Source organism: Danio rerio, chromosome 5 (assembly GCF_049306965.1).
Source record: "Danio rerio strain Tuebingen ecotype United States chromosome 5, GRCz12tu, whole genome shotgun sequence".
Classification (NCBI taxonomy): Eukaryota; Metazoa; Chordata; class Actinopteri; order Cypriniformes; family Danionidae; genus Danio; species Danio rerio.
Genome location: NC_133180.1, coordinates 39446369 through 39470304, shown reverse-complemented (window position 1 = coordinate 39470304; position 23936 = coordinate 39446369). Strand labels below are relative to the sequence as shown.

At 36.7% G+C, this 23936-nt stretch overlaps 1 protein-coding gene across 2 annotated transcripts in view; it reads left to right on the top strand.

Annotated features, from left to right (window-relative positions):
• Nucleotides 1-23936, top strand: part of nyap1 (neuronal tyrosine phosphorylated phosphoinositide-3-kinase adaptor 1) — a 79336-nt gene that overhangs the window by 28700 nt on the left and 26700 nt on the right. For both annotated transcript variants that reach the window (XM_073951156.1, XM_005165381.6), the window contains exon 2: nt 15607-15853. In XM_073951156.1, the coding sequence (XP_073807257.1) occupies nt 15669-15853 (185 nt within the window). In that variant the 5' untranslated portion in view covers nt 15607-15668. The remainder of the gene's footprint in view (nt 1-15606; nt 15854-23936) is intronic.

The following is a 23936-nucleotide window of genomic DNA, read 5'->3' as shown; positions in this document are numbered from 1 at the left end:
CCATCACTGGGAAACCCATACACACTCATGCTCACACATAAATACAATATGGACAATTTAGCCTACCCAATTCACCTATACTGCATGTCTTTGGACTGTGGGGTGTAGCACCCAGAGGAAACCCATGCGGATGCAGAGAGAACACGCAAACTCCACACAGAAACACCAACTGACCTAGCCAAGACCAGCATAGTTCTTGCTGTGAGGCGACAGCACTACTTACTTCGCCACTGCGTTGCCTCTGTGGCCAGAAGTTGACGAGAATTATTTATATTATTCACTACATTTCCCATTGTATTTTATTAACATCTACCCAAAACCTAAACCCAACCATCACAGTACTGTAAAAATATTAATTATTGTTTTACACTGCTACAAAAAATGATGCTAAATTGATGGCGTACACGCAGCTGTATCCTAACTAGACTACACCAGAAAAGAGTAACATTAATAAAATACATAAAATCATGATTTCAGAGTATTTGAACAAATCGGGATTCAAACCCAAAAGTCATTTGAAGCACAGAAACAACACGCACAGTCCACTTTAAATCAGTGTTTCGGATCATGCTTCGATGCAGTGTTTCGAAACACTTGTGCTTCGGGATCTCGACACTGTGTAGAAACGTCAGTTTCACATCAGCCATTCCTCGTGGTAAATACTTAACATAGTACTTTTACATTAAACATTTGCCTCAGGTTTCTAGTGAGGGTTGAATTGTATGGTCTAACTTTATATTAAGGGGCCTTAACCAGTACTTCATTTATAAATGGATAATTTCTGGAACAAAACCGGGGAATAAAAGTAACTGTGAGCGACGTCCGCCACACAATTCCAGTTTTCCTGGAGCATGATGTTACTGAGCAGTTAATACAAAACAAATGAGCACATTTCTCAATGGTCTTTATTTATTTAGTGCAATATAACGTTATGGGTAAACAATGGCTTAAAGCAAGCAAACAAACAAACATGTAGCTACAAACATAAATCGTATGAAACATCAATGTTCAGCTTACTAACACCACTGACATTCCGTTCACTATTATGTACCAAACAAAAATGACTCACTCAGTCTAATTTTTAAAAGGAAAAGCCCACAGTTACCTTCTCCGTCATGCTTTCTGGCAGACTTAAGATCGCTTTGCTTCTGTCTCCCACTATCCTGATCCATTGGCTCACTTTCATCTTGTCAAGATCTCTTTTCATCAGGCTCATTATCAGATTTACTTGTGGTTTAAAAATGCCATTATTTATTTTTCGCCGCTTACTGCGCACAAAACAATAATCACCAACCAATGAGAGTGATTGTAAATGTAAGAAAGCTGATTGGTCGAAAGTGGCTACCTTTATGTGTGTGGGCTCACACAGTTAACACAACTTTGCTCACTGTTTTTCACTCAGACTCATTCACGCTCTCTCACACACACACACATGCAGGTATTCACCACGCAAAAGTGGTACAGGAGCCGGTAAGATCTGGCTCAAACTAAGCACTGGCCTTAACTAATATGTACTTACACGGAAGTTGGTAATTAATTACAATGTACTTATTGTGTAAGTACGTGTTTTCACATTGTACTTATGCTTGATTAAATATGTGCATGTAATTACATCTGTAATTTAAGTTAAAATGTATTCAGATATACAGTAATTTAATAATCAAATGGAAAATAATACTGCATAATCTTCAATAAAATTGATCGTTATTCATTTGTCAAAGTTGCAAATGGTACAATTTCATAGACCTAAATGCTTTTAAAACCCTCTAACAGTCACATGCTTTAAAAAAAAACCTTAAGAAATGGTAAAATATAATCCAGAGCCAACCTTGTGTATACTCGCGATGTGACTATTGCGAATGATCACATTGCGATATTGATGCTGAAAAAATATATTGTGCTGCCCTAATCACAAATACATCACATACTGGAGAAGATGATCATTAATTTGGCTTTAGCGCTGCTGTCATTAGAAAAATTGTTGAAATTCTGTTCAAAATTCTAGTTTTTTGTTTTGCTATATACACATTTGTTACACTTAATGGCATTTTAGTGTCTTAGTAAAAATGTATGATCATAAAAAAAAACCCCTGAGATTAATAAATGTATAAGTTGATATTAGAAATTAGTGAATTAAAGCTATTAAATGTAGTCCTGGCTGGACCGGTTGGCATTTCTGTTTGAAGTTTGCATGTTCTTCCAGTGTTGGTGTGGGTTTTCTCCAGATGCTCCAGTTTCCCCAACAGTCCAAAGACATGCGTTATAGGTGAATTGAATAAACTAAATTGGTTGGAGTGTAGTTGTGTGAATGAGTGTGTATGAGTGTTTCTCAGTACTGGGGGTTACAGCTGGAAGGGCATCCGCTGTGTAAAATATATGCTGGATGAGTTGGCGGTTCATTCCGCTATGGCGCCCATGATGAATAAGAGACAAAGCCGACGGAAAATAATTGAAGCTATTAAATGTGTTTAAAAAAATCTTATATATGTTAAACAGAGGGCAAATATCTGAAAAATAATGAAAATTTAACAACTGCCTTCAACTGTAATGTCAACGCTTAACACAGTAGGAGCTACTTGTAATGTAGATCACTCCAAGATGTAACAAAGAATACCTGTCCTGTAGTTTCCAAAATGAATCTCTAACTATCTTCTGAAGTGGTTTGTGTGATCGGATTCAGTCTGTAACTAATGTCTTTCATCTACATTTGCATGAACCGCCTCAGTGAAAATGCATAAAGTGTAAATAGATCCGTGTATGAAGTAGTAAATGCAAAAAGGTATTTCACACCAGTGACTCGTCTTTATATTTACGTTGTTGTATGATATACAGTAAGCTTGATGGAATCAGTCATTCTCAATGCTGTATCTGCTGCTGTCATACTGAAGTGCACCTTTATTTATGTGGTGTCAGTTACAGTATTAGACTGTCACTTTCTGTGCCGTTTGAAATTGTATCTGTTTGTAATAGCCTCTGTTTTTAGTGAAGTAACAGTATCTGTGTTTTCTCAGGCTTTATGTTCTGGGTAGTGTCATATTGTTTGTTGTAGAGAGTATTGATCCATGGTGTTGGGTTTATGAGGGGAAAAGTTTAAGGGAAACATATTCATGTAATCTCACCAGGAAAAAGAATATCCACACACGTTAACTCTCCAGATATCTGTCTGTCTTGCTATATAGTCATAGCCTGGGGGGCTTTCATTGATTCCTATTTTCATGCCAGCAAACTGAACCTGTATACTCCACACCTCACATGTGTTATACAAACATGTGTATCGATCAATACATTATATGATTATGAATGACAGTTGCTGTGTTGGGTTCGCCTTCAGCACACATTTCTGGACATGTAGAATGAGAATGGCATCAAATCCATTGACAAAACTGTCACGTTTTTATTCTTTTTTCGTGGGTTTGTATTTATTTATATAGTAGCTGCTAAATGGATGTACATTAAAGCACATAAAGTACACTCACCGGCCACTTTATTAGGTACACCTGTTTAACTGCTCGTTATTGTAAATTTCTAATCAGCCAATCACATGGAAGCAACTCAATGCATTTAGGCATGTAGACATGATCAAGACGATCTGCTGCAGTTCAAACCGAGCATCAGAAAGGGGAAGAAAGGTGATTTTAATGACTATGAACGTGGCATGATTATTAGTGCCAGACGGGCTGGTCTGAGTATTTCAGAAACTGCTGATCTACTGAGAATTACTGACATGTTGAACCTTGAGGCAGATGGGCTACAGCAGCAGAAGACTACACTGGGTGCCTCTCCTGTCAGCTAAGAACAGGAAACTGAGGCTACAATTTACACTGGCTCACCATAATTGGACAATAGAAGATTAGAAAAACGTTTCCTGGTCTGTTGAGTCTCAGTTTCTGCTGTGACATTTGGATGGTAGGGTCAGAATTTGGCATCAACAACATGAAAGCATGGATCCGTCCTGCCTTGTATCAACAGTTCAGGCTGGTGGTGTAATAGTGTGGGGGATATTTTCTTGGCACACTTTGGGCCCATTAGTACCAATTAAGTATTGTGTCAACGCCACAGCCTAACTGTGTGTTAGTGCTGACCATGTTCATCCCTTTATGACCACAGTGTATCCATCTTCTGATGGCTACTTCCAGCAGGATAATGCACCATCATAAAGAGCAAATCATCTCAGACTGGTCTCTTAAACACGACAATGAGTTCACTGTACTAAAATGGCCTCCGCAGTTACCAGTTCTCAATTCAATAGAGCACCTTTGGGATGAGATGTAATGGGAGATTCGCATCATGGATGCGCAGGCGACAAATCTGCATGATGCTATCATGTCAAAATGAACCAAAATCTCTGAGGAATATTTCCAGTGTCTTGTTGAATCTGTGCCACAAAGGATTAAAACAGTTTTGAAGGCAAAAAGAGGTCCAACCCGATACTAGTACGATACCCGATACTTGTAAAGTAAAATGGACGGAGTGTATGTTGACAAGTTTGGGGACAAGCGGATAAAAAACAAGTTAAATAGTTTTGAAATGAATGGATGTACTGTATGGATTAATTTGAATTACATTTTTATTAGTTTTGCTTTCTGGGAAAGATCTAAATAGTGCACACTAAAGGTCTAGCATAGACTTCACACAGTCACATACTGTGTGCCTTGCCAGGCGTGGACCCTGATGCACACCTCTCAAAAAAATTGTAACATAACATGTTGCAGCAACACAGAGCAAAAGATTAGCGATTGGTCGGTTTGGTAGCGGTGACAAGTGGACGGGGTCGAGAGCTGTGGGAGTGTGTCAGAGCCAGTGGCATGATTGTTTAACAAGTGTTTGAGTTCCCTGAGGATCTTCAGATGGACACTTTTGATTTGTGTTTACGATTAAAGTTGTTAAACGTTCACTGATTCTTTCTTCCTTGAGTTAGTGTGGCATTGAGCTACTTCTCCAGGAAGAGTGGCGCACTCAATTCTGGCATAAACTCAAATTACGACAAAGAAACTCGACACAGTTGAACAGAAAAGCCTCAATGCCTACAAGTGTTTCTGTGTTATTTAATGTTATTGACTGTAGTAAACACGCATTCTGATATGATACATAGTCAAACAAATTCATATTTACTGAGTTTGTTTTGGTGCATAAAAGTGTTCTTGGAGCTTCGTACTGTTACAGTTGAACCACTGAAGTCACATGGAATGTTTTGACAATGGTTCCTGCTCTGGACTTTGAGCGTCTCAAGGTCATTATTGTCTATGTGAGAGCTCTCAGATTTCAGCTGAAATATCTTTGTGTTCCGAAGATGAATGAAGGTCCCAGGGTTTTGGAATGACAAGACGGCGAGTAATTACAACGCAATTTTCCTTTTTAGTTGAACTAACCCTTGAATACACAAAGTTTCATGATTGGTTTTTGACATGTACATGTTCTCAAGATCATTTCAGGCCCTGTATTGATCTTATCTTGATGTCATTAAAGTGTGGAACATGGGTGAACAGAGTCTCGCTAGCCCATTTTTCAGGTAAAACAATGCGGTTGTTAAGAAATGGCACCCTGGAGTTCAGGAGTGTTTGATTGACTGTTTCAAAGCCTCAAGAAACATTAGAATATGTTGAGATGTGAGACAGTCATCATCGGGAGGTGGGTAGTGTCAGTGTTGGTGGAGCTGCAAATGATGGCCACTTGAAAAGTGTTTCAGAGTGCAGATGCCTCTGTGGCTGTTTCAGCAGATATTGTGGAGGCAGGAGGACGTGTGGGAGGATGGAGAAACATGAAAAGGTGGAATAATGGTATATGTTATAGGCTGAACTCTTCATTCATAGTTTTGTTGAATTGTGGTCACAAAGAATGCTGGAAAACTTTAGTGAAAGGTGTGGTGTGTGATGGGGTCTTTTAGGGAAATGAATCGAGGGGTATTTTTCAAATATTTCCGAAGTGATGTTTAATAGCAAGGACATTTTCCACAGTATTTAATATTATATTTTTACTTTGGGGAAATATTCATTTCTTCAAGTTTGGCTGAAATAAAACCAAAAATGAAAAATATTATTAACCCCTTTAAGAATTGTTTTATCGATTGGCTACAGAATGTATTAGTGTTTTGTTCTACGACTTGCCTAATTAACCTGTCTTGCCTAGTTAACCCTAATATCCTAATTAATTTTGTACATTTAATTGCACTTTAAGCTTTATGCTAGTATCTTGGAAAATAACTAGTATTCACCATATTCGTGTACAAGCCGTCGCAGACATTTGAATGTTTTTGGCTGGAGACTTCCGGTCTCATTCACTTCCATTCATTTTCAGACATTCATTTTTTTTATTATATTATTCTATTTTGTCTGTATAGTCATGCAAACACTTGTTTGTTGAGCAAATAGTTTAAAAGTTTTCTGTCGTTTATTACTTCTTGTCATTTCTCCCACAGACAACTGAATCGGAAGTTCTAAAACAATCACAAAAACGAGCGCACTTCCGCATTGAAGAAAAAATAAAAACATAGTTATTCGAAATGAGTTTTTAAAGCTATTATGTTTAAAAATATGTTGAAAAGATCTATCACTTAAACAACTTTCTTGAAAAATTTTGAAAAAAAATTATTTCAATCTACAACTGTATATCACAGAAAAACAAAGTTTTGCAATGGCAGTTTTTTTTTCCCTATATTATACAGCCCTACCTTTTTCTGATATAGTTTCTGAAAATTTAGTTTGACCTTGTTTTATTTATTTATTTAGTGTAATTAGAAAGTTTGCTGATGCAGGTTGTGTTTAACAGATTGGCAAAGTTACATTTGCAGAACTAGAAAAGTTAAGTTGGGTTAACTAGAAAAGATAAGTTGGAGTAACTTGAAAATATAAGTTTTGAGAACTAAAAAATCAAGTTTGAGTAAGTACAAAAATGAATCTGCGGTTAAACGTTAAGGTGCGGTAACAAGAAAAAAATTAAGTTATGAGAACTAAAAAGATTAAATTAGGGTAACTAAATGTTAAGTTGGCATAACTAGAACACTTAAGTTGACTTACTAGAATTGTTAAATTGGGGTAAAGCATCAGCATAGTGATGCCTTTTAAAGGTACATAAAGAAATATATCAGCCATGATCATCTTTCTTCCATACAAAGGAGTTTTCTGCCATGAAGTCTTTGGTACCAGGCATGCCATTAAAGCAAGCAATGCAAACTAATTGTGAAAACCTTCTGAAATTTTTCTAAACAGATGACAACTACACTGATGTTCTTTCAGTTTTGTGTGCCATATGAATCAGTATTCCACCTTGATAGCAATGCTTTATTTTTGTAGATAACAATCGTATTTTTTCTACTCGTATTTCTTTTATTGAATTTTATATGGGTCTCGACAGTATAAAAAGCGTGTGATTAAAGCTTTTGTTTAGACAGTATGTCCGTAATAAACATAAAAACAAATAAATCTCTTGCACATTTGAAAAAATTGTTTCCTAGTGTGAATGTTTAATGATTGCAGCAGCGTTGGGCTAAGTTCTGATAGGTTTAAGCCTAGAGTAAATCATAATTAACTGACTAAAATGTTTCAGTGTCCGTAACTTGACAGTGCAGTGAGCTCACTTTTCTAAATCATATTAATGGATGTGCACTATAAATGCAGGTGTGTAAGTGCTCTGCTCAATTCTCCATCCCTTGGCTGAGAGCTCTGTTACTCTCGAATGAGCAAAATGTAAAAATACTGTAAGACTAAGGAACTGACACTACCAATAAATGTAGTTAAACCCTATTAGTATACAGTTCAGAAAGAATAAGACTATAGGTAACAGTTTACTTGAAGGGGTGCTCATAAGACTATCATTACATCGTCCTAGTCACATTACTTCACCTCATGATTATAAAGGTGATTTTATAGATGTATTAAGTGCCATGCGCTCAGTTATGTCATTTTTAAAAGAAAAGCTGACATAGTTTGAGATGTATTTGTTTTGACAACTTGACTAAACAAATGCATCACAACCTGTCAGTATCATGACAACTTGACATTATCAAGAAAACATAAATTGTCATTATTCTGCCATAAATAGGATTGTCATAAGCCCATTATAATTGTATCATGTATATTTTTTGTTATTCATATTTTATATCACTTTTTGCAGTGGAATAAAAAGAATTTAGAATTTTTTTTGCATTTTGCATTTTGCCTTAGAGTGACAAATGAGTCTAAGCAAACAGAGAAAATGTAAATGATATCCAAGAGCCTGACAGCTTATCCGTAATAGTAGTAAAAGTATTTTTATGAACAGTAATATGTCAAGAATCACTAAGTTCTATCTTCTGTCTGACTTATGTTTTAAGATTTTCATTAAATTAATGAATGTACCATATAAACCAAAAATAGCACACAAACACAATACATTACCTGCCAAAAGTCTTGTCGCCTATGTGACAAGGAGGACTGCATCCACACATCTCTGCAATGACTCAAATAACTTATTATTAAAGTCATTTGGAATGGCAAAGAAAGCATTCTTGAAGGACCCCCAGAGTTCCTCAAGATACTTTGGATTCATCTTCAATGCTTCCTCCATCATCTGACCACATGCTTAATAATGTTCATTACTGGTGACTGGGCTGGCCAATCCTGGAGCACCTTGACCTTCTTTGCTTTCAGAAACTTTAATGTGGAGGCTGAAGTATGAGAAGGAGCACTATCCTGCTGAAGAATTTGCCCTCTACTGTTGTTTGTAATGTAATGGGCAGCACAAATGTCTTGATACCTCAGGCTGTTGATGTTGTCATCCACTTTGAAGATCTCTCGCATGACCCATATGTAATGTAACCCCAAACCATGATTTTTCCTTTACCTTCACGGGTTCCAATAAGTCTTCTGCGGTATTTGTGATGATTGGAATGGAGTTCAACAGATGATTCATTGGAAAAATCTACCTTCTGCCACTTTCAAGATGAACAACTAGAAGTCAAGTTATTATTTGTTGATTTTACAACTGGAATAGATGACAAGACTTTTGTCATGTAGTGTAGTGTGTATGAAATAAAATAATATCAATAATTGTTGTAGAATGTTGAAGTCGTTCTCAATACTTTAACACTTTAAACAGACAAATCTATTAATTGAATAAGAGCAAATCTTTTTCCTTTGGTTTAATCCCTAATTTTCAAGAGTTGCCACAGCAAAATGAACTATCAATTAGTCAGATGTACTCATATGTGGCATTTTATGTGGCAGATGCCCTGCAACCGCAAGAAAATAATGGCAAAAAATGTAGAGAGTACACAAACTCCTAGTGCTGGGAAACTATGCAGGTCTTTGGACTGTAAGGGAAACCCGAGTACCTGGATGAAACCCACGTGAAACAGAGAGAACATGCAAACTCCACACAGGAATGCCAACTGGCTCAGCCCGGACTCCCCATGACCAGCAACCTTCTTGCTGTGGGGCAACAGTGTTAACAACTGAGCCATCGTGCTGACTAGCAAATCCTACATACTTTGCAGGACTTTTTTACTTCTATATGTTCCAAAAAATGTGTTATATATGTTGTTACATATAAAATAATCTTTATCAGGATCTATGTTGATAAAGTGTCAGTCTCAGTTCATGCAGTTTAATTTGCAGGAGGTGCGATGTTAAGTCAAATCTAAGCCGTATACATCAGTGTGGGACTCTGTATTGCTCCATATTTGCCTTCAGCTCTCCTCTACTGTAAGATCTGACCCAGATAGCATGAAGTTTAACTTGCAGGCATGGGTTTAATGAGTAATTATATAAATTCATTTATTTTTCATTCATAGCTCTTCCTTGACTTGGGCAAAGACTGGAAGTAAAACTACACGTGTGATACAAATCATCCTCACCCGCTTGCGTGTTTGCGTTTCGTGCTTGCTCGTGTGTGACTTTATGAACCAGTTAGCGATGCATGACTGCGTAAGTAGGTGCCTGGATGCACATGAATCATTATGTGGCATGTATGTGCGTATTCAATGTGTTTGTTCTCTACAGGACAATAAAACTGTGTGAAAACATTATATTCCTGTTACCTAGCAATACTGCTGATGCGCTTGACGTCCACCTATATCTGCACATTCAGCAACACACTCCGCTAACCCACTCACCTTCTTCTCGTCATTGCTCTCTATCTCTCTCAGTTCATGTTTCTCTCCGTCTTCCGCACTTTCCCTTTCTCTCCATGCTGGAAAAACACTGGAAAAGCACAGCAGTTGACAGCTGTATCCTTTTTAGCCAATCAGAGCTCTCTCTTGTACTACCCGGCACTCAAACTCTGAGCACTCTGTACAATATCTGCCCCACAACAAGCAGCTCAAATGGGCTCTCTCTCTCTCTCTCTCTCTCTCTCTCTCTCTCTCTCTCTCTCTCTCTCTCTCTCTCTCTCTCTCTCTCTCTCTCTCTCTCTCTCTCTCTCTCTCTCTCTCTCTCTCTCTCTCTCTCTCTCTCTCTCTCTCTCTCTTCTTCTTCTTCTCTTGCAAGCTTGTTCTCTCTGCTGCCAGAATGCCTGTGTACTACATGTGACAGCCTGCATTACGGACTGCAGATTTACACAGGCACAGCCGGGGCAGCCCGGGGGCCTGAAGCCAGCTGAGCTTCTCATGCTTACTCAGATCTTCTTCTCGTAGAGAGAGATGCTACATGCCCTTTACAGGCCGCTGTGATGGAAATGAACGTGCAGTGGGGAGAATTTAGAGTCACAACCTGAACATTTGCATCTCTTTAGATCACGTGTGTGATGTGTAAATGTGCAAGATGGCTCTGAAGGCGGGAAGTGTGACAAGTGTTTTAAGACAAGTGTTTTCCAGCTGGTGGGACACAGGCCTGTTGTAAAAAGAACAAAAATATATAATGCATGAATAAATAAATGCAAGAGTAATTGTATCAGGCTGTGTTTCTGTCATGTTATTTTAGCACAGGTGATAAAGCAAGATAATATAAATATAATCAGTTAAAATTTGAAATCTTTAGTACGTTTCAGCGCATTGTCAGCAAAAGTCTAATATTGCGCTCAAAATACCAAGCACAGCATCGCATGGCATCATTGGATATTGAGTGTTATCAGCCAAGCCAAAACTTAGTTATTGTTACCAGGAAGTTGAGTGACAACGAAGTTGAGGATCCATGTGCAGTTTATTAAGGGTGCACTCACACTATGCTGTTCGAAGGTGTCCGTGCCAAGGTGTGCTTCCCAATTAATTTGACAAGTGTGAGTTCTCCGAATCAGGCCCAGGCGCTGTTCAGTTGCCTGGCCCTGGCTTGGTTGGAAGAGGTGAGCCAGAGTGTGGTTCTGTTGGGTTTGACACGGTCAGAGAAGGCAATAGTACATAAATCCTTTACTTAAGTAGAAGTAACGATACTCATGTTTAAAACGACTCTGGTAAAAGATGAAGTATTGACTACAATTTTGTACTTAAGTAAAAGTAAAGTACCGCCTCAAAAATGTACAAAAGTAAAAAATTACTCGTTTCAACCACAGTCCAAAGACATGCAATATATAGGTAAATAATAAGTAACTAAATTGGCAGAAGTGTATAGGTGTGTGTGTGTGAGAATGTGAGTATCTATAGGTGTTTCCCAGTACTGGGTTGCAGCTGGAAGAGTATCCGCTGTGTAAAACATATGCTGGAAAATACGGTGGTTCATTACACTGTGGTCCCCTGACAAATCAGGAACTAAACTGAAGGATAGTGAGTGAGAATAGGTAATTAACTAGACCTCACATCCTAATGATGCATTAATATAAAATAACTTATATTTCAAATTTTTATGTAAATAAAATATTTGTTGCTAAATTTAAAACGAAAGTCACAACCATGGTAAAAAAAATGTAAGGTGTAGAAAGTACAGATATTTGTGTAAAAATGTGAGGAGTAAAAGTAAAAAGTTGCCAAAAAATAAATAAATACTGGAGTAAAGTACTGATACCAGAAAAATATACTTAAGTACAGTAACAAAGTATTTGTACTTCGTTACTTATGCTTGGAGTGTGGGTGTAAAGCATGCCTGCGCCCGAAACTGAAGATGCAATGTCACTATTAAGAGACTGTTTCATATGGATTTATTTATCATTCTTTCCTTTCAATTAATGCAAACTGTCGTAGTTTATCAAAGACATAAACCCCTCAGACATTTCTTATAATTTATGAGCGTCAACTGTTTTGGATCTGTTCTGCAAAATATTTGACCATGTCACCGCCTCCCAAATGTCTAAAATGATATAACTAAAGCAATCTTCACTGTGCTGAGAGCTCTTTCTGTTAAGCTGAACAGCCGCATCACCTATAAAGAAGCGTGCTTAGATTTGGAAGGCAAAATACAATTTGAGTGCAGGGTATTGGGGGAGAGGGGAGGGGGAACAATCGCCCTTTGTCACAATTCAAGGCAACTGTATCTTGTGTGAGTACACCCTAATAGAAGTAGTCAGACAGGCAACGGTCAAACGGGTAGCAAACAGGAGCATAAAAGTAATCCAAGATTGGTAGTAAAAAAAGGCGAATGGTAGGGATAGCTGACGTGAAACTTATGTTTCGACAGTGTCAAGATCCTGTAGTGCAAGTGTGTTCGAAACGGTGTGCTGAAGCATGATCCGAAACACCCAGGTCTTGTGACTAAAGTGTTTTAAAACACTAGGTGACGGAAGCGATTCTAAGCATTGGTCATTTCAGAAGCGTTTCGAGACCTGGCAAATCTGCGTTTAAATCTGCGTTGCTGCAAATGGCCCGGGTTCGAATTCTGACAAATGCAAAGTACAAATAATTTGAAACTATGACTTTATTTATTTTCATAATGTTACTCTTTTATGACCAAAACAAGACATATTTAATTACAACGTGTTCATTCGGATGTCAGACCAATGTTAAAACAAAACATGTTACAGAAACAGAGCATTAAAAACGAATATATGTAGCTGTATGTCCCTGGATTCAAACTCATCATCCCTGAATGCTAGTGTGGAACTCTCAGTATTACTCTATCATTTGAAACCTCAACTCTATAATGTGGGGTTTAATAACTTAATTTGCTGAACTGTTTCTTTGCTAAAGCTGTTCCAGAGCAATACATAAAACATTACCATTAGGCATCACTGTAGAGATGGGTTTCGAAATGTTTTGAAGCTTCGACACAATTGCTTCAACTGTTTCAGTGTTTCATAAATCCTCGCTTTGCCCACCACTAGCGAATGGTCAGTATAGGTGGCAATGAATCAATAAAAGGAAAACAAGACAAGGACCAAAACACAGAAAATCTAGACAGCAGTGTCCGAAATAAAGGAGAGCAAAAGCAACAGCCTTTATTTTCTGTGCGATTGCCATGGTTAAATGAATGAATACTAGAAACTCATAGATAGCTAAATATTTTGAAGGGAATATAAAGACAACATTAAAAAATTCTTTTTTTATTGCTCATTTATGAATAGAAATGTTTTTTTAAATATAGACTTTTTCTGATTCTAAACAAAACAATAAAAACGAGCATTTTTCATCTTGCGCTCACGGACCTGCTTGGACAACACTGAAATACATCACATCCGGTCCGCCGGTTACATACGGAGTTGCAGGAGTTAAAATATTTCAATGTATCCACAGCTCAAATCGGATTCAAATTTTCCACATACGGAGATGATCAGAACTCCACTGGAAATGAACAACCGGTCTGTCACTTGTTGTTTGTCGTGTGCAGTGGAAAATCGGCTTAACGCTTTGTAATGCTACAGATTAAAAGTGGACAAGACTCAGGAAAGTGTGTGAGAATGTGAGATGTATAAATAGTTCAAATAATGAGTCAATCATGAGCTTCAACTGTGTGTGTTTGTGTCGTCTGAATGCTTGACAGCTATAACAGGTGATGGGTGCAAAGACTTCTTGGAGTTGTAGTTTAAATCATGAGAGAATTGTAGTCCAGGTGATATTACTTGTTTTCCAGTGATCTGCTAAGCCTAGATTGCTGGTGAACCTGACAGTTATTGGGGGTTTGAGGGGTGCGGATTGTGGAAAGTTTGCATATATTTTTAATATAGATATATAGTTCTGGTGTAGCAGGAATTGATGATTTCAATCTCTTTAAAACATAGGATGTATTAATTTGCATAAATTTTCTAATTTTGCACAGATGTTATAAATTTGCAGCTTGTGAAGGAAACATGGAAACACAATTAATTATTTGGTTTAGTATATTTAGAGTTTGTTTCATTCATTTTCGAAATAAATCAAGAATTCTGCAATAACAGCAATAATAATAATTAACAAGTTCACACTTACAGATATTTGCCTGAAAGTGGAATATTCATATTTAGTGTGCTGTCTTGGGAGAAGGCTTTGATTTCAGAAGGACACCCTAACTAGTGTTATTTCCCTTGTCAGTGAAGCTAGAAATAGCAGTTAATATTAACAGTAATGTATTAATTACATATTTATATTTTACATTTTTATTTTAAATTGGGGCGGCAGAGTGACTTGGTGGTTAGCACGGTTGCCTCACAACAAAAAGGTCACTGGTTTGACTAGGCCAGTTGGCATTTCTGTGTGGAGTTTGCATGTTCTCCCCGTGTTAATGGGGGTTTCCTCCGGGTGCTTCGGTTTCCCCCTACAATCCACAGATATGTGCTATAAATGAATTAAATAGACTACATTTCCCGGAGTGTAGGAGTGTGTGAATGAGAAAGTTTATAGGTGTATCCCAGTGCAGAGTTGCAGAAACTACCTTTAGCTTATTTTGTTTTCAGTTTGGTAAAAGGGTTATACTGAGCTTTGGTAACTAATTTTTGGTTTTGTTATTTTGTTTGATTTTAGCGTCACTTTTAGCCTCTTTGCCTGCAGGGTTTATTGGTTTTGGATTATTTTGTGGTATAAATTGTATATGATTTACCTTTTGTGGTCGCTTGTTGTTATCTATATTCTTCTTCTTTATTATTAACATTTTCTGTATATCTTAGATTTTTGTATAATAAATTATTCTTTATTTTTGGCAGTATTTTGGTTAATGCATGATTTCCTTTTCCTCCCTTTAAGTCCCTAGATTAACATCGAAAAGTTGTAACAGCGGTATAAAACATATGCCAGAATAATTGGGGATTCATTCCACCGTGGCAATCTCTAATAGAGAGACTAAGCTGAAGGAATTGGTGATTGTGTTTGTTTTAGGAATTTGATACATTAATAGACATTTGGTAACTTTAGACACACATTTATGCATTTTATATATATATATAAAAATAAGCTTTTAATGGTTTTTTAATGTGCTATAATGTGTTATAATCCCACTTACGGTCAAAAGGGAATATAAACAGCTGCCTCTTCTCTTCTCCTGTCTGAGGCACTTTTCCTCTCAGTTTTTAGTGAGTTGCGTCCAGAGGGAGATGGGACTTGAGCATTAGACCCTCTGTAATGGACACTTAATCCAAACTCCCTTCACTTTTCCACATTAAAAAAGAGCAACACTAAAGAGCAGCAGAGAATGCGGCGTAGAGATATAGAGATTGCTGAGTAAAGCACTTTCACTAAGCGTCTGTGCTCTGTTAATTGTTTCAGTTCATTTGGACGGTGGGGATTTTATGTTATCAGAAAGACTGGAATTAATTTGCATGCCAATGAAAATGCAAGCTAACCTTCACTTCTCTCATTTGCAGGTAACTGGGACGGGGGAAAGCTTTTAAATCCATCCCCCTGCTCCTGATTGGTCCTCTATACCATGAGCTCTGGCTCCGCCCAGGATGTGGCGGTGGAGAATTTCCTGCGTGACATAGAGAGGCGGGGCCAGTGGCTGCACTGCGCTGTGATTGGTTGTGAGGAGGAGCATCAACGTGGCGACATGAACCTGTTGTACCGCAAAAGTCGACTGGACTGGAGACACCGAGATCAGGAGGGCAAGAAAAGGTAACCAGCGAGAGAAATAAAGCTGAAAGACAATGAAGAAAGTAAAGAAAAGAAAGGATTGCATCGCAGAAAAAGCTTTTTATTTTAGAAAATGATCTTGTTTTTTCTTTTGCCGTACAATTGTTTTGCTTGTTTTAAGGAAAAACTCACTTAATTTTGACTTATTATTTCTGAAAACAAGACTATGTATGTTTTGCTTGTCTAGAAAATGCTTCTTGATTTAAGAATTTTTTGTCATTTGGACTAGAAACAAAAAACCTAGGCAAAAAAAGCATGCATGCATTGGAGAGCTTCGGTGAAAGGTAAAGGAAAGAAGTGAGGGAGAGGAAGATTAGTAAAATCCTGACTCGATAGAGAAGGTGAGAAAAAGGTGAATGAGGAGGGAGGAGAGTGGAATGAAAAAGATTATAAAAGAGACGAGAGAGGGGAGCAGCAAGATTCAGGAACATGAAACGATTAAGAGTGGTCTTAACTCTGAAATAGAGACATTTGTCTTTCATATTTTATGCAAAGCATCCAAATCTTCTTTTCTGGTTGACAGACAGAGATACAGAAGAGAAAGAGAGCATGATATATTATTCCAGCGCAGCCTTCTCTGGTGCACAAGTAAATCAGCAGACGCGAACAGTAGTCAAAAACAGCTGGAGTACTTGACAATCTGTTTTTATTTTTGTGAAATTATCGTACTGATAAATAGAATTATTCATATGTTTTTACTTTTATTTATAAAACAGCTACACGTTTTTAATTAATCATGTATCAATGATTAAATTACATTAATAGGATAATATTAAAATTGTGCTGGTAATTATTTATCACTGTATAAATATGAAAAAGTCTTAAAGGAATAGTTCACCCAACAACATTAATTATTCACCCTCATGTGCTTTCAAACTCGTGAGACCTTTGTTGATTTTCAGTACACAAATAAAGATATTTATAGGCTCGTGAAGAATTAAAAGACCAGAAAGGAACCAAGAACTTTTGTGAATCTATGACAATTCATTTGTCCACAAAAAAAGTGACTTTAATCAATGTTGCGCTTTAATTTTAGTTTAGTTTATTTATTTATAAAGCACAATAAAACAACAGTTGTTGACCATTGTGCTGTACAAACCTAAAAACTAGACAGAGTCACTCAGATAGGCTCTGACAAAGGCTCCCCGATCACTCAGCTTAGATGGCCAACCAGCTCTAGGAAGAGTCTTGGTGGTTCCAAACATCTTCCACTTATAGATGATGAAGGCCACTGTGCTCATTGGAACTTTCAGAGCAGCAAAAAAATTTTCTGTAACCTTCTCCAGCCTTGTGCCTCAAGACAATCCTGTCACGGAAGTCTACTGACATTTTTTTGTCCTTATGGTTGGTTTGTGCTTTGACATGCACTGTCAACCCTGGGAGCTTATATAAACAGGTGTATGCCTTTTCAAATTATTTCCAATCAACTGAATTTGCCACAGGTGAACTCCAATTAACCTGCTGAAACATCTTAAGAATGATCAGTGGAAACAAAATGTACCTGAGCTCAATTTAGAGTTTCACGGCAAAGGCAGTGCATACTTCTGTACATGTGATTTTTCAGCTTTTTATTTCTAATAAATTTGTTACAATTTAAAAAAATCTTTTTTTCACATTGTCATTATGGGATGTAGAATTTTGAGGGAATAAATAAATGTAATCCATTTTGGATCCATGAAGATAGATTTTTCTCCCAAATTAAAAGCTCTTTTAAGAGGTGTAGATTAAGTTTCCCTCTGAACCAAGGCTCATTGGAAATTGTTTTATTGGACATAAGTAGCCCGTTCCACATTTTAGGACCTACTACTGGGAAAGCTCAATCTCCTTTTTTTCAATTTGTGTCTTGGGACGACTAGCGTTTTCTGGTTTAATAACCTTGAACATCTGCCAGATATTTTATTAGACAGATATAAGATTAGACAGATCTTATCTTAAGTCGGAGCCAGGCCATTTAAAACCTTAAAAACATACATTAAAACTTTAAACTCAATTTTAAAACATATTGGCAACCAATTTAGGGAGCACAGGATTGGAGTAATGTGGCTAAACTTGAGGGTGCCAGTAAGAAGGCTAGCGGCTGCATTTTGCACCACTTGAAGACGATTTATATAGGATTGGCCAATAACCACAAAAAAGAAGTTATAGTAGTCCAAGCGTGATGATATAAAGGCATGGATTATTCTCTCAAATTCTGCAAGAGTTAAAAAGTCTTTTACTTGGCTAATAATCTCAGCTGGAAAAAAAAACGAGATTTAACTACTGCATATGTCTGCTTGTTAAATAGAAGAGCAGAGTCAAGGATGAAACCTAGATTTCTTACAGATGGTTTTATGTAATTGGATAAATTGTCCAACATTTAATGTTCATATGTGAATTGCCTGAGCCTGTTTCACAATATTAACTGGAAAAAAAGGCCAAACACTCACCTTCACATAGACCCTACCCCCAAATAAATCGGGAAAGTAGTAACAAATATCTAAAACACTATGCTTAAATAGAAATGTCTTTGCCGTCTACAAAATCCATTTTAATAAGCTGTAAACAGGCCGTCTGTGTGTGTGTGTGTGTGTGTGTGTGTGTGTGTGTGTGTGTGTGTGTGTGTGTGTGTGTGTGTGTGTGTGTGTGTGTGTGTGTGTGTGTGTGTGTGTGTGTGTGTGTGTGTGTGTGTGTGTAACATGGCATTTACTATAGCATGTAACATGTTTTCCTCAGCTTCCTTCAACACTTAACATTCCCATGTAACTCTGCACATTACTATATTCTTCTGTGCCTTGTTTACCTCTTCCACCGGCTTCTTTCTGAGTGCTTCATTCCTCCTGTAATTCCTCTCAGCTGGTCAGAATTGATTGCAACCTTTTACGCCTCTTTGCATTTCTCTCTCCATCTCCATCTCTGTGTTTGTGGATGAAGAGGAGAACGCATTTAGATGATTGTCTCTGACACCTGTGCAAAATGGACATCAAAGCGCTTTTCATCCGCTCTGCGTTCTACATTCATGACACACGCAGGGCCCACGACACATCCTGAGCTTTCAGCCACCTGTGAATAAACTGCTCATGCATGCAGACGGTCACATCAAACATGCCCGGTATGTTTAAGCAGTTATTTCCACTCCTTCCACCTCCTTCTCTACCCCTTCACAGACGCAAAAGCAATACAAAAGAGGTCACCCACGCATGTTCGCTCTCTGTCTGGAGGATCTGTCCGTTTCCTCTCTCTCGTCCTCCCACTCAATCCCTCCATCCTCCTCTGTGCTGCCGAATGCAGATGATTCTCATTCATTCCTCCATCTCTCCCCATTTTCCTCTGTCTTTTCTCGCATCTTGCTGTCAGTCTTTGAGCTGGAGTGACAGCAAATGAAGGAATGAGTGGAGTTTGATCGATTCTGCGCTTTAATGTGTCCTTAAACTCTCAACTCGGAGAAAGCCATGTCAGAGCCACATGTTGTGCCGCCTTAAGCAAAACAACAGAAATAGAGCAGACATGAATCGCTTCAGTTCCCTGTACCTTTGAGCTTTCATTCTGCCATGTGAAGCACTGTGTCAGATGAAAGAAAACAGCCCAAAATCTACAGCTGAGAGAGGAAACCTCAAATGACTCGCAGTCGTAGTGTTTTCAAGCAGAGGCACTTCTTTTAAACATTTACATTTTTTTTTGCCACAAGTTATTTAATAAATAGAACATTTATGTTGTGCATTGATTGACGCAAGGCTTTAATATACTCTTCAAGTTTAAAATTGATAAGTTCTTGTAACAAATATGTACTTACTACCTTTATTGATTAAAAATGCTTTAAATTGACAACAAGACATCAAATGGATTTATAATGTAAAAAAAAATTGTAAAATATATTTACAATTTTTTGTTTCTCAACTGATCCTGCAAAATATTGTTTGATTAGTCATAAAAACATTCTGCAGCACAACTGTTTTTGAAAATCTTTCTTGAACAAAACTTATCAGCACAATGCAATAATTCAACATATGACCCTGATTAGCTATTGAACATTTAAATTTCTTTTCTTTTCCTTTTTTTTCTTTGCTTTTCTTTTCTTTTACACTGTAAATATAAATACCATAAATACATTAAATGAACAAAAATGTATGTTTTCCATGCGATTAAGTGAGGTGTTTGCGTAAAATTGTTTTATGCATGTGTATGTGTGTTTCATATGTACACTTAAAAAAAATGATGTTTGCTGTTTGTTCAAACTACTTATTTAAATTGAGCTGAAACAACACAATTCTTGAGTTTTTTGTGACAACTTAATTGTTTTAGGTTCAATCCACTTAAATGTTGGGGAAAAAAGTGAATCTAATTACTTCATATTTTCCCAACACAAATCGAGTGTGTGGAACCTAGCAGATTACATGTATACAGCACTGTAAAAAATACTGGGTTCCACACACTCTCAAAAAAATGGTACAATGTTGTACCAAATAAGGTACAAACCCTTGTTACTGGGGCAGTACCTTTTTATGGAACAGAATTGTACCTTAGGACAAAGATACAAATTTGTATCTTTGCAGTTCGTTCCTTTAAGGACATGATTTGTACGATGGGAAACTGAAATATACCTTCGGTTTTTAAAACCTGCAGACACAATATTGGACCTTCATCAAAGCTACAAATCTGATCCATGAAGGCACCGCTACACTGACAAGACACTTTGTACCTTAACAGTGTCAAATGTGTTCCTTCAGGAATTATTTAAAGGCATTTTGCTCTATTCAAAATGCCTCAATTTATTTTAATTTATTTTTGTTTGTTTAAATGCAGCTTTTTCGTTTACAATAAAGAATAAAAAATATTTTAACATCAATCAAAAGATCTATTTTTTTCTAAACATTTCACAGCATTTTCTACAAAAATGTTACAGAAATACATTCTACATCTAAAATAAAAAACAAATATTTTCTCCAATTTTTACACAATACCTTTGTTATCACCTTAAAGTTAATTTAATTTACATTTTATGTTAAAATAGAAATAGAATTATGCAAAAGTATTGTAACGAGACTACAATACTAAAATGTTTGCATGAACACTTTGCTTATGCAGGAGTTTGACTAGCTTAGATGCGTAGTGAAAAGCAAACGCCAAAAAGTGCAGATATAAAAAATAAAACTGTATTAATCAGAAAATGCTTACCAAATGTTTATTAAAAATGTGTAAATATTTAGTTTATAATAGCTATAGTTTTGTTGTAGCAGTTGTTTGGTTTTATATAACTTAATAATTAATGCTTATGAGTTTCTTTAAAGAAATGCTTTTAAATGATTCATGTTTTAATATGGAAATTATTCATAAATCATTTAGCCTTTCCAGTAATATTTATTTTTATAGATATTGTAATAAAGGAGTTGTCCAACACTTATGTATCTTTTTTATGAGAACAATTGTGTACCTTCATTTCAATTGTACTATAAAAGGTACAGAACAGTGTTATAAGAGGACATTTCTGTACCATATAAGGTACACCTTTTGCAAAGGTACAAAACTGTTTCTTAAGGAACATTATTTGTGCCACTGTCTACCTTTTTTTTTTATTTGTGTCGGGAAAACATCAAGGATCTAGGTTAACTTATTATATTAACTTATTATTATTATTTTACAAATTTAAGTAGATTGAACTTAAAACAATTAAGTTGTCAAAAAAATCTAAAATTGTGTTGTTTCAGCTCATTTTAAATAAGTAGTCTGAACAAACAGCAAAAAAAAAAACATTTTTGTGAGTGTATGTAAACCTACATATGCAAACAAATATATTAGGGCTACACAATATTCTAAAAATTTGACATTGCATTTTTTTCTCTGCAGTATAAATTCATTCATTAATTTTCTTGTTGGTTTAGTCCCTTTATCAATCAGGGGTCACCACAGTGGAATGAACCACCAATTTATCTAGCATATGTTTTACGCAGTGGATGCCCTTTCAGCCGCAACTCAACACTGGGAAACACCTATACACTCTTTTACTCACACACATACACTACAGCCAGTTTAGTTTAGTGAATTCACCTATAGCGCATGTGTTTGAACTCGGGGGGGAAACTGGAGCACCCGGAGGAAACCCACTCCAACACAGGGAGAACAATCAAACTCCACTCAGAAATGCTAACTGACCCAGTCAAGGCTCGAACCAGCGATCGTGTTACCCCTGCAATGTACCAGATGTCTTAAATTTTATTACCCCCTTTTTTCAACTTTTTTGTTTAAAAGACTTTAGATTGATTGTCATGATTTTATAGGACAGTGAAATATAATTTTTTTATGTAATTTACAGTCAGAAACAAAATGTAGCAAATATTAAAGTGAAATAAATGGTGATTTGTGGTTTTCTAATAGTATTTAGTTACAGAAATAGGGTATTTGCGCACAGACTTTTAATTTCAGTCCTCCAGCCCCAGGGCTTCTGGTGAATTGTCATCCTCATACAAAATAGCCACGTTTAAGATTTCTTTAAAAAAAAAAAAAAAAAAAAACTGCGATCTTTACTGCCTGGCTGAGATACAACATAAAGTAGGTATTAAACCAAACAAGAAGCACTGCGTTAAATTATATTTTTCCGCGCCATGTCTTTAAAATATATATTTTTTTAAATTTGCCCCAGTATTGTTAATGCAATTTCTGCGCTAGCCTGCTGCTAATGACGCTGCCTGCGTTTAAACGGTCTTTCATCTCTTTTTACACTTTAACAACCAAATGGATGCTCAAGTCTATTTAACTGATTAAATTTGAATTACAGTACAACATCAATGCTGCAAAAGAAACCTTATGAAATTAAAAATAGTCACACAAAGCTTTCACCAGATATTCATCAATGGCTGAAAAACACTAGCTGTGCATATAACCCATTGGATAATCAAATGTAAATTAACAATGCACAGTCTTCATCATTAAAATGTATTTATTTAAACTTAATGCTCTATTAAAATGCTTTGAACTATCTTAAAATGCTTAGTCACAAGCCTTAAAAACACCTGTAGAAACGTAACTTTCATTCTATAATGCTTAAATTCTGCAGATTCTCCACAAAACTCGTGTGTTTTGACCAGTGGTTCCTGGTTATCTATAATCCCAACTCACCATTGCATGTCTTGCAATATTGAGGACTCACATATTGCAATATCGATGCTCAAATGATATATTGTGCAGAACTATACATATATCATCCTCCATCAGTTGTAAATTAATGTAGACATTTATTATGATTCATTTGCTTAGACATCTTAAAATAAACATCACACAATGAAAGAAAATGATCATTCAGCCCAGTGTTATTATTGTGAATGCTTCAGTTTTGTGTCTGCAGCTATCAGTTGTGAGTTCACTTTTTAGTGCTTATTTCTGGAACAGAGCTGTCCTGTGTGGTTTTTCATGTGCTGTGCCCTGCCTGCGCATCATATCCTGTGGTGCTGTTCTCTTCTGTTAGTGTGTCACACGCTACCAGCTCAGCATCTTCTCTGCCTTCTGCCTGACAACAGAGACTCACACACACACACATGAACACACATACACACACTGGACAACGGTGTATTGATGTGCTGCTTCCATCTGGACCCCGTGCACATCAACCTTCAGAAAGGTCAGAACAGGGGGACACGCTGGTCTCTAGACAACGTTCATACGTCTGAAAAGTTGACAAGGGAAACTTCATGAATTTCTAATATGACAGTTATTCTTGTAGGAAGAAAATAATCACTTCAATAATTTAATAGCTGTAATTGTTTCTCCTTGACAGAAGTTAGATTGAAGACCTTAGATGAAGTTCAGTTTAATAGGGAGGTTAGAGTCAGTATTTACAGTACAGTATGTACACGCTACATTCATTCATTTTCCAACTATTTCAGCATTTGTTTTAAGAGTGGATGCCATTCCAGGCGCAACCCAGTATTGGGAAACATCTATACACACAAATTCACACACACACACACACCCATACACTATAAACAATTTTGTTTCTCAAATTCACTTATACTGCATGTCTTTGGACTGTGGAGGAAACCAAAGCACCAGTAAGAATCCCACATGAACACGGGGAGAACATGCAAACTCCACACAG